Source organism: Chelonia mydas, chromosome 8 (assembly GCF_015237465.2).
Source record: "Chelonia mydas isolate rCheMyd1 chromosome 8, rCheMyd1.pri.v2, whole genome shotgun sequence".
Classification (NCBI taxonomy): Eukaryota; Metazoa; Chordata; order Testudines; family Cheloniidae; genus Chelonia; species Chelonia mydas.
In genome coordinates this window covers 52,646,415-52,661,934 of record NC_057854.1, presented here as the reverse complement: position 1 = coordinate 52,661,934, position 15,520 = coordinate 52,646,415, and the positions used below count along the sequence as shown (strand labels likewise).

Genomic DNA, 15,520 nt, shown 5'->3' with positions numbered 1-15,520 from the left:
TAGGGAATGGGCTTCCCAAGTGACCATGACAAGGACTCAGAAGTGGATTCCTGGGCCATATGGCATGGACCCTGTGTGGGGTCCATATGGACAGTCTGAACGAGGCTCATTCTGTAATAAGGTGTGGGGGGGAGGGGAAAGAGCATTCGCATCCCTTACCTTTGTCAGTTCCTGAGCATTGGCTAGGTTGTCCACAGCGATGGCCAAGAACACATTCAGCAGGGTGTCTGGGGGCGTTAAGAGTTGACACATCATGTGATAATGGCCTGAGCTTCTACAGTGACCAATGAGGGAACACACAGGACCCCACTCCCTTGACACAGAGGAACGTGCCGGCTTCAGAGAGAGGAAACCAGCACCACTGAAGGGACCAGGCAGTTGAGGGGCCCTACTTCACTTCAGGGATAAACCCTCTACTTTTCAGAAGCAGAAAGAGGCTGGATTTGAACCAGGGTGGGAGGGAAGGGGTCCCCCGGCCAGTCTATAGCATGGTCCCTCAGCAGGAGACAGGAGCGCGGAGTGTCAGGGACACACTTTTTCCTCCATGTCTGAGGGGGATGATTGTGGGACCAGGCTCCCACCCTGGCATTTGTGGTGGGATAGCTGTAGGACAAGTCTCTTACCCCTGCCAGGTGAGATGCAGAAAGGAACTTGGGGACACACACTCCCTTAATATGAACAGAGGACTGAGTCGCTGATGAGCAATGGGAGGAGTTATCCTCTCACAGAGAGACAGGACAGAGGGTGCTCTCTCTAAAACGTAGCAACCAAGAGGATACAGTTTCCAAACAAGGTGAGGATGATGAAGTAGATGGAGGACCACATGCCTGAGCGGACTCCGCCCTGGGAGCGAATCCCGTTGTACATCACCTCGTTCCAGTCCTCGCCCGTCAGGATCTGAACAAACAAACAGGCGGCACTATCACCCACGCTATTATTTTACATATAGCCCACCAGTTTTCTGTATGCAAATGTGTGCAGGAGGTGATCCAAGGATGGAGATCTTGTCTCACGGACGATGCTGCCCCACAGCTGGATTACATGGGGGAGCAGAGATCCGCTCTGTGGTGAGGAGTTAGGTGTCTTCCAGAGATTTTTGGAATCTACAGCATGTGGGAGTAGAACTCCAGCTTTCATTTAATTTAGGGGTGTGGATCTTCACTCCTTTATGCCAGCGTAACTCACTGAAGGCAATGGAGATACACTGGCATAAGCCCCCATGTAGCTGCATGGAGAACCAAGCCTTAAGCTTAAGAACATAAGAATGGCCCTACTGGGTCAGACCAAAGGTCCATCTAGCGCAATATCCTGTCTTCCAACAGTGGCCGATGCCAGGTGCCCCAGAGGGAATGAACAGAACAAGTAATCAAGTGATCGATCCCCTGTTGCTTATTCCCAGCTTCTGGCAAACAGAGGCAAAAGACGTGTGAGGGAAAAAGGCTACACTGGGGGGAATGGGACACTCCCTGCACCTAACAGACCCGAGAAATGCCAGCGTGGGAGCTGAGAGGGGCAGAATGGGGCACCCTCTGACCCCATTCCTGCCCATCCTGGCTAATAGCCATTGATGGACCTATCCTCCATGAATTTATCTAGTTCTTTTTTGAACCCTACTATGGTCTTGGCCTTCACAACATCCTCTGGCAAGGAGTTCCACAGGTTGACTTTGTGTTGTGTGAAGAAATACTTCCTTTTATTTGTTTTAAACCTGCTGCCTATTAATTTCATTTGGTGACCCCTAGTTCTTGTGTTATGAGAAGTAGTAAACAACACTTCCTTATCTACTTTCTCTACACCAGTCATGATTTTATAGACCTCAATCATATCTCCCCTTAGCTGTCTCTTTTCCAAGCTGAAAAAGCTCAGTCTTACTAATCTCTCCTCATACGGAAGCCGTTTCACACCCCTAATCATTTTTGTGGTCCTTTTCTGAACCTTTTCCAATTCCAATATATCTTTTTTGGGATGGGGCGACCACATCTGCACACAGTATTAAAGATGTGGGCGTACCATGAATTTATATAGAGGCAACATGATAATTTCTGTCCTATTATATATCTCTTTCTTAATTATTCCCAGCATTCTGTTTGCTTTTTTGCCTGCCACTGCACATTGAGTGGATGTTTTCAGAGAACTATCCACAATGACTCCAAGATCTCTTTCTTGAGTGGTAACAGATAATTTAGACCCCATCATTTTATATGTATAGTTGGGATTATGCTTTCCAATGTGAATTACTTTGCATTTATCAAGCTTCTAGATTTTTTGGTTCTAAAGAGAACTTCAGAATATGAACCACCCCGGGTCATGGATAAGAATCAGATAGGCGGAGGTATTGACTGTATGGTAGAAAAATCCAGCTGCCTCGTTTTCACCAGGCCCCTACCTGAAACACTGTCATGATGGCTGCAGGGAAGGTGTCAAAGTTTGCAGAAGGAGTCCCATCCATGAAATTAAATCTGAAAATGAACCAAAGGGAAATGCTGGAATACAGAGGTGGCACCACATCACTGTTCTCTGTCCTCTGAGGTCTGCTGCTCCTATAACAGCCTACCCCATCCATTCACCACTTCCCTCGACTTTCGCTTCTTCTTTGTCCCCATTTCACCTTTATCATGAGACAGGTAAGGACCCCGGAGCACTTGTGCAGGAATCTGAACAGACATCGTGCCCATTTTGTCCTGAACTAGCCTGATCTAAGGTCCTTCAGAAAAAGGAACGTTACTGGTAATCTGGTGCCAGTTGGTGGGTCAGTGTCTTCCTTGAAAGGGTGGGAGATGATATTATTCACTGTAAATAAAAGGGCTCCAATCTTTCCTGGCCTTTCATACACTTACCTGCCTCCAAACAGCTGCATTCCCAACAGGGCGAAGACAACAATGAAGAGGAAAAGGAGGAAGAGCAAGCTGATTATCGACTTCATGGAACTCATCAGGGAGACCACCAAATTCCTCAAGGATGCCCAATACCTGGAAAATGCAGATGATACTGTAGCACTAGCAATAGGACTGTGCAGGACAAGGGGAATCTGGATCTGTGATGGCAGCCAGATGAGAGCGAGGAGCCAGAAGGGGAGAGTGAAAGGGCCAGGTGGGCCGAGGGGTAGGGAGCCAATAGGCAGGGATGCATGGTCCTCTTTACTTACTTTGTTATTTTAAATATTCTCAGAAGACGGAGGGCTCGTAAGACGCTGATCCCGAAAGAGGTGCCTGGTCTGAAGACAGCCCAGACCACTTCAAAGATGCTTCCCACTGTGACCTGGGGGATCAGAAACACACATGAGAATAGAGCCTGTGTATATAACATGGGCCTAAAGTGTCAAGGACCACAGTAATCACAGGAAGTCCCCCTCAGGTGTGCAACTCCCTTTGATGCCCAGCCCTATGTAATCAGAAGCTAGTAGTTTGGATCTCAGTACTGCTATAACAGACTATGTTGCTTGCCTTCCTATCCCTTCTACAAGGCACACCCCCTCCCCACAGCCCTCTGGAAGGACTGTCCCATTCCCCTTCCCTCTTTAAGTTATGTTGTAAACGCCCCGCCCCAAGACCTGCAGACTGTTCTGCTGTCCTACAGCATTTGCCCTAGTTTCATGTGCTGCTTACCCCACAGTCAAAGCAGTTGAAAGAGGAATGAAAGTAAAGGCGCGGCCCCATTCCATACATCTTTAAGGACATCTCCAGGAGGAAGAGCCCAAGGAACAGGAACTCTGCATAGTCTGAAACGGGGAAATTCAGGTGCATTAGCTACACATCTGCTTCTCCTTATCTGTGCTTAGAATACAGTGTAAAGAGCTGATACAGTGACCCCTGCATGGGGTGTCAGCAGACAAACCTTCAGCACTCCAGGACAAACCTCTACCACTTGATCTAAAGGAATAACTCCATTAGCTGGTTGCAGCTGTAGGTTATTAAGCTCTAGTGGCCCAGCCACTAGAGGGGGACATGACAGACTTTACCAATGTGTTATGCTGATACCAGAGTTTATGTGACCTTGTGCAAAGACAAGCAGAGTCCCCAAACAGACCTCACTAATCAAACTCAGCACATTCTAGGAGATAGGACAACCAGACAGGGGGATCAAAGTCCTTTTCACTGACTCTGTAGGGAAGGAATGTGGAATTGGTTGCTTCTCTCTGGAGATCTAGGAAGGTTGTGTGGATCAAGCTGCTTGCCTTCATGAATCATAGATAACTGCACCCCCAAACTAAGTTTTCAAAGGGCGTATGTTATCAGGGAGAGTGTCACAGAAGAATGGGTTTACTCACTTAAGTGCACTCACTTCTGCAGTAGAACACAGCTGTGGTTTAACAGCACACAACAAACACTACACAACAGTTTTAGGGGCAGAAAAGAAGAACTTCTCTAAATTAAACTGCAGGGGAACTTTCGTAGCCCTGATGGAATTACTCCACAGCTGGAATCTGGCCAAGACATGCACTTATCAGCTGTACGCTTGTGAAAAGTGTCACAGGATCTTTCAGGAACATGAGTGGCCAAGTCAGTTTTCTATATTGTCCAAAAGGTAGCTCTCATTAGAACCAGCTGCCATACTATGCCGTCTTGTGCTGACATCTCAGCAGACAGCTTCAGAGACTTGAGCTGAATCCGTATTTGAATGGGAGTCTTTCAAGGTGTAGCAGGAGTCGTATACATTCAGTAGGTATCACTATTCCTACCCTGTGAGTACTGAACCAATGCCCCAGGAGCACTATGTTGCTGTCTGTAGGATGAAATGTAAAACTGAGGTTCTGATTATTCATGGCTGTCAGTTCATGGCCGTCAGATATGTGGCAATTTTTTTAACTCTGGTGCCCTGGACAAACTCTAATTGGGAATTATATTCTGTCTCCCCACAATCCTCGTTGGATTCAGTTGGCTGCAATACACTTCTCATTTGTGCCCAGATCTCTTGTGTTGAGCCATAGTTCTCTGTTAAACAACTCAAGGACGGCTGCATTTCTGTGCTGGGACAAAGGATTCCACTCCGACCTGTCTCAGAGGGTGTTAATTAGTCTTTGTTCATTACATTACTATAGCAGGGTAAACTTACTGTTATGTCCCCACTTCACACTGATACAAAACAGAGTCACTTCCCTTGAAATCTGTATTGGATCTGAATGACATGGGTCCAGTCAAACTCATTCTTGTTTATCTGCTGGGAGGGAAGCAGAACTGAAAAGGATTTCAGTGATAATGAGCAAGACCTCGGGCATCAGTAGAAATGGGCTGTGTACAATATTCTGGATGGCAAGCATGATTCTGATCTCCCGCCAGGTTCGTGCCAGTTTGACTCCATTGATCTCAATGGAGTTCACTCCTGATTGACACTGGGGTGACAAGAGAATCAGCCAACAGCTAAAGATCTTCCTGTAACAGGCTGTGAGTTGCTGCCCCCTCCAGTCCTCCTGGAAAGGCAGCAAACCATGCCATATACTGATAGTCCTGGGGCTCCAAGCACCCACATGCCTTGCTTGCACAGATGGCTGACCCGGGGTCAGGGGGACTGGTGTTCTGTACAGCCTGTGTCGCTGTAACACACCCAGACAAAGAGGGGGACCTGGAACTCACAGAGGAGGTGGGTGAGCCACGGAGGCTGGTTGTGATGGACAATGGCCACACAGGCAGTGTTGAGAGCCACCACGCTCAAGACGGTCCAATAAAACACTTGGGATTTCACCATATGGCGAACGGAGATGCGCAGAAGCCGCTCCTTGTGCCGGAAATAGGAGGCACCATCCACTTTAGCGCTCCTGATGCTGCCACGAGCGAGAGGGGTACCTGAGAGAGAGAGGCCAGGAGAGAACAATGGAACACAGTGGTTTTGCTCAGCAGAGGACCTGACCAGGTCAAACTCCCTTCTGACCAGGGGATGGGAGGAATTATTTCCTCACTCAAGGGCTCCACTATGGCAGGATGGGCTTAACCTGCCAGCTCCTATACAAGCTCTGTAATGCAGCAGAAACAGGGAATATCCATTCCCTGTGCTAACAACGGACAGAAACATAAGGTCTTCGCCCATGTCCACTTTGGCTTTGCTCCCCACAGGATTTTAGAAGATGCTCCACATCATTAGAGGACTTGTAGGGAGGAGACTCTGGACTGCCTTAGCACTGGGCTCCAAGTCAGAGTCTTTCACACTGGCTGGCGAACAAGTCTCCACTCACCCACGGAGGAGATATCGACGCAATGTTCGTCACTTGAGTCACGATTCACGGCTTCTGTCCGGTTCCTTTTGATGGTTGCTCTCCTGAGCACTGGAAATGAAGAAGAGGGGAGCTCTAGTTACCACTGCATCTAAATGCTGAGCACAGACTGTTCGACTGTCTCCTACCCAGGCTGTTCCTTGGTACCCAGCTAACCCGGTAACAGGGGTCTCAGTAACTGAATGGGGCTGCCATCCAGTTCCCAGCACTCAAGCAAGTCCGGCGCTCTGTACCGAGAGAGGCTGCAGATTGGCTCCATGCTCTCTGGCGTGTTGCACCCTCCCTAACCAGGAGAGGCTGCTGTTGAGCCCCACCGCTCTAACATGATAGCCTCCGGTTAACCAGCAGAAACAGTAGTTTGGGTCCCAGCACCCCCGACAAACACGTATCTGGTTCCCATTGCTCTAGTGAGCTAAACTGGAGGTTGCGGCTGGAGGCAGAAAAGGGAATGCAGCTACATGAGCTAGCTTATTGTTTTCCTTACCTTCCAAGGCTGAGGTCCCAGCATTTTTATTCTCTTCAGCCAGCATTACTTCTTCTGCAGAAAAACAAATGGTTTAGTAAATTGTCTCCAAGTGTCTGATATGCCAGGGAATGAAAGAAAGAAAGCTCAGAGCTCCCACAGACCTCATGTCTGGCGCTCCCAGCCAGAGAGAGGAGGAAGGGCAGTGAGGAAGAAAGAGACAGAGAACCCGTCAGAATCAGAGAAGTGTAGGAGTGGAAGGGACCTTGACAGGTCATCTAGCCCAGTCCCCTGCACTGAGGCAGGACTCAGTATTATCTAGACCATCCCTGACAGGTGTTTGTCTGACCTGTTCTTAAAAACCTCCAATGATGGAGATTCCACAGCCTGCCTAGGCAATTTATTCCAGTGCTTAACCACCATAACAGTTAGGAAGTTTTCCCTAATGTCCAACATAAATCTCTCTTGCTGCAATTTAAGCCCATTGCTTCTTGTCCTGGCCTCCGTGGATAAGTAGAACTATTTTTAACCATCTCTTTATAACAACTTTCTATGTACTTGAAGACTGTTACCATGTCCCCCCTCAGTCTTCCCTTCTCCAGACTAAACAAACCAAATTTTTTCAAGCTTCCCTCATAGGTCATGTTTTCTAGACCTTTAATCATTTATTTGTTGCTCTCCTCTGGGCTTTCTCCAATTTGTCCACATCTTGCCTGAAATGTGGTGCCCAGAACTGGATACAATACTACAGCTGAGGCCTTATTAGTGCTGAGTAGAGCGGAAGAATTACTTCCTGTGTCTTGTTTACCACACTCCTGCTAATACAAACCAGAATGATATTCGCTTTTTTTGCAACCGTGTTACACTGCTAACTCATATTTAGTTTGTGATCCACCATAGCCCTCAGTACTCCTTCCTAGGCAGCCATTTCCCATTTTGTATTTGTGCAACTGATTATTCTTTCCTAAACTGAGTATTTTTCATTTGTCCTGTTTGAATTTCATCCTGTTTATTTCAGACCCTTTCTCCAGTTTGTCAAGAGCATTTTGAATTTGTTTCGAAGGTGAAAGGCAGCATCCATTACAGGAGAAAGCCATGTAGTGAAGTGGAACAGTTCCACCACATGACAGCAACATGAGATAACACATGATTAGTCAGGAGATGCTGCTGCATTGCCATTCGCGTTGATTAGAACCGTACTAATGTGCAGTGGAGACTGGGAGCTCCACCATGGCTTCCTGCACCTTGTGAATGAGCAGATATGATTTGACAGCAGTGGAAAGAGTCAGCTACACAACACTATGTCAGCCAATCGGAAAGAAAAATGACTTCCAATCCACTGTCCTGCTGCCTCCTCCAAGAGGTAAGCTCTCTTAAAGGCCAACAAAGATGTTTAATAAGTAGAGCCGGGCTATGTTTTTAGACAAACGTTTATTCATTTATTCGATGAAAAATGCAGTTTCAGTTGACCTTAAACTATTCACAAATTTTGACACAAATCATTTTGGTTAGTCACAAAATGGCCATAGGAGGAGGAGGTGGTCATGCTACCACCCCTCCATTATAACCTTTCGCCCACTGATTAGGGCACTCCCTGGGTTGTGGGAGATGCAGATTAAAATCCCTACTCTAGAACAGACCCAAAACGGGACCTTTTCAATTCACCGAAAATTCTGAAAAATTTCAGATTCAGTTTGATGAGAACTGATTTTTTTATCCAAAATTCTTGGGTCTCCAAAACATGCCTGGAAATCCCCACTCTCCCTTGCAGGATTCCCAGTATGCCCTGCTTCCACTCAGAGCAGAAATACAATAGAAACAACACTTTGTGTTGTATTTGGGGGCTTATTTTTCTGTCCCCAGCCAGAACCAGGAAGCACATAGGCATGAACCAAAACCCTAGATCCAAACTCCCCCAAAACTGGAGAAGTCTGGAACTAGATTTACAGCTGAACTTTGTGGCTCAGGCAAATCTTGAAGTTAACAAAACTTCTGTGAATCTCAACACATTGTTGGTATGAGTTTTGAATGAAGGTGCAAGTGTTTTCTTATTTTATCTGAATCCACTCCCCCAATCCTATTTAAAACCCCTTCCTACGCACCATGCCCTAAACAGAATCCTTTGGCTAAATTCTTCAGTGACAAAACGAGGACATAAGTGACACACTGGTGACAAGTTAGAAAACACGTGTGATATCCAAAGTCTATATCATGCCTATTTGGAAATCTTTAGCTGTGCAGAAAAAACCTTCGTTTTCTTAGATTCAGTCATAGGTTGGGAGCTGGGGACGGAGTTGCTCACAAAGGGACCATGCATCCAGTCAGAAAACCCTGCAGAGGTGGAACTGGCTGGAAAGTGACTAACTGACCCTCACCTACTCTAACTTATGGCCCCACCATGGTAGATAACTTCAGAAAATTCAAAGCCCACTCAGGCCTCTCAGTGTGGCAGGAAGTCTGACCACACAGAGTTTCAATATTTAAAATATGGAATTGGCACCTATAGATAACTCCTACGTACACACACAAATCTTTGTTAGAGTGAAGTGAAGCGCATGCCGGTGGTATGACTTGTATACGACCTTTCAGTCATGTGACAGTTAAAAGAAAATCGCAAAAAAACAAACATTAGAAACCAAGGATATTCAGGGTTAAACTAGAAACCCAAATCTGCGAACATATGAATGTTCACAGCTAAGTTACCAAACTGCCTTAACTCTGTTCCCATATAGATGCTAACCTATCATTGGCCCTTCTTTGCATGCACAATATTAAAAATAGGTTTCAGAGTAGCAGCCGTGTTAGTCTGTATTTGCAAAGAGAAAAGGAGTACTAGTGGCACCTTAGAGACTAACCAATTTATTTGAGCATAAGCTTTCGTGAGCTACAGCTCACTTCATCGGATGCATACTGTGGAAAATACAGAAGATGTTTATATACATACAAACCATGAAAAAATGGGTGTTTACCACTACAGAAGGTTTTCTCTCCCCCTACCCCACTCTCCTGCTGGTAATAGCTTATCTAAAGTGATCACTCTCCTTACAATGTGTATGATAATCAAGGTGGGCCATTTCCAGCACAAATCCACATTGTAAGGAGAGTGATACACAAATACACACTGTAAGGAGAGTGATCACTTTAGATAAGCTATTACCAGCAGGAGAGTGGGGTAGGGGGAGAGAAAACCTTCTGTAGTGGTAAACACCCATTTTTTCATGGTTTGTATGTATATAAACATCTTCTGTATAGTATGCATCCGATGAAGTGAGCTGTAGCTCACAAAAGCTTATGCTCAAATAAATTGGTTAGTCTCTAAGGTGCCGCTAGTACTCCTTTTCTTAATATTAAAAATAAACTCCCCGGAATGTGGGCTTGATAATCTGGTTTGTACATCTACGTTTCCAACACAGCTCCTAAGTGCTATGCTGGGTCATCACACCTGCTGAGGCTGTTTTCCTGAGAGCCCTGAGTTCATGATCTGAGGCCGGGAGGGTTGTGCACGTGGAGATGTGTTAGCTCGGTCACTAATGACACCTGGACAAACGGCTGCCCCATGGAAACATTAGCGCTGAGCTCCTCCTGTGCTCAGCAGCTCCTAGGATCAGCTCGTTCCTGAGGATGGGGAATGCTAGCATACTGACAGCAATCGGTCAGATTCCTGTCCGTTTGCTGTGCATGACCGCAATGGTGGTCATACAGCAGCATCAGCACTCTGGCTTCCGTGCCACAGTGAGCTCTGTGCAGGAACAGGGATCTCCCTGCGGGGAGCTCCCTGCGGGACTGGTGGGTGGAGGTTGTATGGAGCACTAGAATTGCGGCCAAACTACTTGGTACTGAAGGATAAGTATGAATTTCTGATTTCCTCAGGGCATCCTTACGGGAGAAGAGCGAAAATCTTTTAGCTGTGTCATTGGGCAGATATGTTAATGGCCACTAAAGTTAGCGCCAATGCTCACAGGCTACAAAACACGTTGTCCCACCCACTCCGCCTGGGATATAGACCTGCCTTGTTGTGCACATTCAGTATCACAGTGTACCAAGAAATACACACCCAAGCCAAATCCTGCCCTCACTTCGACCCCCGTCACCTCCTCGGATGGCAGTGGACTTGCGCACTTGTAACCGAAGGCAGAATTCAGCCCAACCGTGGCACCTTTCATGCCCTTTGGCCTCCAACATGCAATTCAGTCACATGTGACTCAGCAGAACCCTTTCCGCCCCGGTGAAATATTTTGTGGGGGAAGCGTGCGGCAGAGCCAGTCTGGGTGTGGGGGAGAGGCAGAGAACCGCATGGACCCACAAGCTGTACAATACGGAGCTAATTCATTAATCAGTGATGGCAGCCTCCGACTTCGCAGGCATCTGCTGAACTACAGAGCGAGCGCAGCAGCTCCCCTCCCCCGAGCCAGTGGGGTCACCCTGTCAGTCACATTGAAACACTCACCCTAGGCCTGCCACCAGCCTTACCTGCTTTGTCTATCCAGGCCCGATAGCCATTCAATTCCCGTTCAATCTGCTGCTGGCGCCGCAGCTTCATGAAGGCTCTGCGGTTCTCCACCCGCTCTCGCTCTTTGGCAAATTCCCTGTAGACACAGAAGGGCAACGTTGGTTTTATTGAGGGATCGTGGCACGGCTGGGATAAAGGAGAGGTGTGTGTGCGCGAGAGAGAGAGAGAGAGAGAGAGAGAGCAGGGCAGCATGGCTAGGGCAAGGGGGTGTGTGTGTGCACGGAGGCATGACCAGGACCATGGGAGGGGGGTGTGCGCGTGCACAGGATGATATGGCGGGGATCATGTTGGGGGGGGGAGTGCACATGCAGGGTGTTATGGTTGGGACCATTGATGTGTGTGTGTGTGTGTGTGTTTGTGCACGCGCACACAAGGTGGTATAGCTGGGACCATTGGGGTGTGTGGGGGTGTGTGGGTGCGTGCAGGATGGTATGGCTGGGACCATTGGGGGGGCTGTGTGCAGGCTGGCACAGCTGGGACCATGGTGTGTGTGTGAGTGAGTGAGTGCGGGGTGGCACAGCTGGGACCATGGTGTGTGTGTGTGTGTGTGTGTGTGTGTGTGTGTGTAGGGTGGCACAGCTAGGAACATGGTGTGTGTGTGTGAGAAAGAGAGAGAGAGACAGAGAGAGAGTGCAGGGTGGCGCGGCTGGGACCATGGTGTGTGTGTGCGCGAGCGCGCATGCAGGGCAGTATGGTTGGGACCACTGGGATGTGTATGTGTATGTATGTGTATGCGTGTGTGGGTGTGCGTGCAGGGTGGTATGGCTGGGACCATTGGGGGTGGGGGCGGGGGTTTGCAGGGTGGCATGGCTGGGACCATGGCGCGTGTGTGCGTGCATGCGCATGCGTGCAGGACAGCACAGCAGGGTCAGTGGCAGGGCTGGAACACTTGGGGTAGAAGGGTGGGCCCGGGGCAGCATGGTTGGGACAGGGGACAGGGGACAGCTCTCAGGGCACAATGTGGGGTGGCAGGCTTCGAGGGATGGACAGAAGGATACCTGGGAGGAATGGGAGGAGAGCCAGCATGGTGGAGGGGTGGTCACACAGCTGGCTGGCTAGGGCACAGAGAAGGCAGAGGGATGGCTGAGGCAGATGGAAACACTGCCCTCAGACTGAGGCACACGGAGGAAGGGTGGCTGGAGCAGATGGGTGAGATGAACAGATCTACTGAGCCAAAGCATCAGTATAACTGGGATGAAGGGGATCAATGAGTGGGACCATAGTACTGATGGAGCAAATCTACAGTGTGGTGCAAGGAGTGTGGTGAACAGGTAGGAAAAGTAAGGAGGGGTGGGGGAGAAAGGAGTGAAGCTGATGAATGTGCAATGATATCCCCATGTTCTCCAGCATCCCAGACCAGGGGCAGTCCTGCCCAGCACCAATGCATGGTCCAGAGGGGCAGGTTATGGCCCAGATACTAACTCAACTCTCCCTCCTCCCAGTGCTCACCAAGGTCTGCCCCCTCCCCCCCCCCCACCACCCTCAGACCCCTTTCAAAGGTGTGGGAGGCACGAGTGGGCGGGACATGCAGATGCTCTGCAGACTCCTTGGCGTCCCTCCACTTGGATGGGAGGAAAGAAATAGCAGATGGGACCTGAGAAGGGGCATGCGCAGTGGGTGAAGAGCCAACCCTGGGCAACCCCAGGGGGTGGGCAGACTGGGGCAGGTAGAGCCAGACCCTGCAGTGCTTGATTCAGGAAGCCAGGTGAGAGCGTTCCTGCTGCATGAACTGATAGTCTCTCGGCCCATCTCCCAGAGAGATGCTTAAAATGCAACTCAGTCACTACGTGCTGGCTTGTAGTAGGCACAGCTCCTCTTTACACACACTGCAGTGTTGCTGGGAGGTTGGGGGGGGCAGAATGCATTAAGACAAAATTTATTCCACTGCAGCCCTGCCATGTGCTCCATGGATCTGTGCAAGCTGGGGAAGGCTGGGGTGCAGACGTGAGAGGATGGGAACTCCCAGTAACTCCAGCCTTCTCCAGCCACAAGGCGAAGGCGAGCTGGCCTCTAGACTCGCCTCTCTCTCCCCACCGCCGCAGAGCTGACAGCCCAGCACGGGAATGAGGAGGAGAATCAAAAATGACCAATGTGACCCAGGTGAACACATTTTTCCATGCTTGCTGCATGGCACTGACTGAGCGCTGCGATCCCACCCGGCCAAAGAGACACTCCATCTCTCAGTCATGGAAAACAGATCGGGCAGATATTTTAAGTTTGCAGCCTCCTCAGTGCCTGGCTTCAGGGCCCCTTCTGCCAGGACAGCGGGAGGGTCAGGGGGGAGAACGACTCTGAGGGGGATGGGCAGAGGGCCCCTCAGCATGCCACTCGATTCACTGACAGTTCATGGGTTTGCTCTGAATCAAGGGCCCAAGGGTTTGGGGATTTATCCTTTGAGGCTATCTGCATGCCCCTTCTGCTCCCAGACAGCTCTCAAACACTGAGACTGCCCCCCCCCCCTCCCCAACAGGGCTCGTCCAAGGTGACCCAGGCCAGGAAGGCTGTAGCAGAGCTGGGAACCCAGCTCTCCTGAGTCCCAGTCCGGGGCCTTAACCACTGGACCATCCTACCTCTGTTGTCTTATTTCTCCTTCTTATTTAGTCACCCATTCCTTGTTTGAGGGAAGGCCGTTCATCACGTGTGCACTAGCACAGGGCATTGGGGACATTTTCTAAGCCAAAAATACACAGCTATACATCTGGGCAAACCCTACAGTGATTCAGCTGCATGGGAAGTCATTTCTTTTCCTCAGGTTTACTCGTACAGCACAGAGCACACTGGGTCATTTGGTGCAATGATCATAATGCTCAAAGCTCAGCTAAATCTGATCAGGTCTGTCAGCAGGAGCCCCCGCACACCAATCAGACAGGGGCAGATGAGGAAAGGAAACAGAGGAGTAGCCTTCCCTATTTTAATACTTTACTATCTTTAAGAAGAAACAAACAGATTAGTAAGTTTCAAAGGAAGATCTGACACACAAGTAAGGGTTCTCTCTGGGGCACCGCTAATGATCAGCCCTCCTGCTTCATAGTCCAAGCTGTTCCTCACTCAAGAGACAGGAGGAGATTTCCCCTCTGTGGGATAAGGTTGCATGACTGGGGCTAGATTTTCAAACAGAGCTCAACTCCCAGTTAGGCACCTGCACAATTGGGCCAGGTTTTCCAGAGTTCAGCACCCGACATGCTGAGCTGTTTTGAAAACCTGGCCCAGTTTGTGGGTGCTGAGCTCCTTTGAAAATTCTGACCTTGGGAATTGTGTGTGTGTTGGGGGGGGGGGGGGCGTGGACGGGTTAGACCTTTCTCTGAAAGGTCCAGGTTTGGCTATGTCCAGAGAGAGGACACTGGACTACTGGGTCTGGTCTGGTGTCTCCTATAGTTACGATCATAAAAGGAAACCACAGAAGCTTAAATCTATGACTGGATTCCCTTTGCACTCCAGCATACACCTGTAAACATCAGGAAACTCAGAGTAAAGGCTGAGATTCCTTCCTTAACCCACCACCATTGTACTTGCATGCTACTGGCTCACCACCCTCTGAGAATCTTACCTACTGCAATTCCTAGGCACAGCACGGGACAGCTAGAGAAAATGGAGTTTCTGCATCAACTCTAACTTACTCCTGACTGGTTAAGCCCTTGATGGCACTAGAACTGGAGGCATTTGTGGCTGGAGACCCAACTACCGCGTGGGTTAACTCCCAGCTCCATGGCAGCCATGCCTGATGCAGGAGCTGCTCCTCCATTTCCACCCATCCCCATCCCTTCTGCACCTGAACTGAGGGTCAAAGGATTAATCAACGTGAGGGAGAACTTCTTAAAGGTTTGTAGGGAGACCCCTCACTCAGGAGAAGCTGCTTTGCTTTAGTGATCAGCAATGCACGCTTCTCTGATTCAGTACAAACAAAGCTTTTGTGTATGGATTCAGGGTCTCTCGCTGTTGTCATAGTAACCCAGTCAGAAATGCACCCCTCCGGGATGGGCAAGCCTGCAAGATGCAAAGACATACTTACATACACGCAGACAGCTCTACAAGGCTGCACACATGAGCATTAATGCTCATACACTGGAACACAGAGGCTCACCCATCTGTATGTTTTGCACTCCCACATGCTGGACATACACAAAGAAAAGCACACATATGCAGACAAATCTGTGACCATACTAGCACATATATACACCATGCCAATCATTCGCAAAAGAAAACATGCACACACCTGAGGCTTCACACTCACGCCCCAGATTACTCAGACAGCAACACACACATAGAGCCTACCCAAATGTATGGAAACACATGAAAGAAAGAAATCCATAAATACAATCTTCTGCAATCACACACATGATCA

The 15,520-nt window shown here is 48.9% G+C and overlaps 1 protein-coding gene across 7 annotated transcripts in view; it reads right to left on the bottom strand.

Moving 5' to 3' along the window:
- The window catches only part of CACNA1E (calcium voltage-gated channel subunit alpha1 E), a 218,879-nt gene that overhangs the window by 83,731 nt on the left and 119,628 nt on the right, over positions 1–15,520 (bottom strand). For all 7 annotated transcript variants that reach the window (XM_043520850.1, XM_043520852.1, XM_043520851.1 and 4 more), the window contains exons 8-17: positions 11,139–11,254; positions 6,690–6,743; positions 6,167–6,256; positions 5,571–5,780; positions 3,606–3,718; positions 3,146–3,258; positions 2,838–2,969; positions 2,387–2,459; positions 780–897; positions 160–227 (exon numbers count right to left, since the gene is read on the bottom strand). In XM_043520850.1, coding sequence (XP_043376785.1) covers positions 160–227; positions 780–897; positions 2,387–2,459; positions 2,838–2,969; positions 3,146–3,258; positions 3,606–3,718; positions 5,571–5,780; positions 6,167–6,256; positions 6,690–6,743; positions 11,139–11,254 — 1,087 coding nt within the window. The remainder of the gene's footprint in view (positions 1–159; positions 228–779; positions 898–2,386; positions 2,460–2,837; positions 2,970–3,145; positions 3,259–3,605; positions 3,719–5,570; positions 5,781–6,166; positions 6,257–6,689; positions 6,744–11,138; positions 11,255–15,520) is intronic.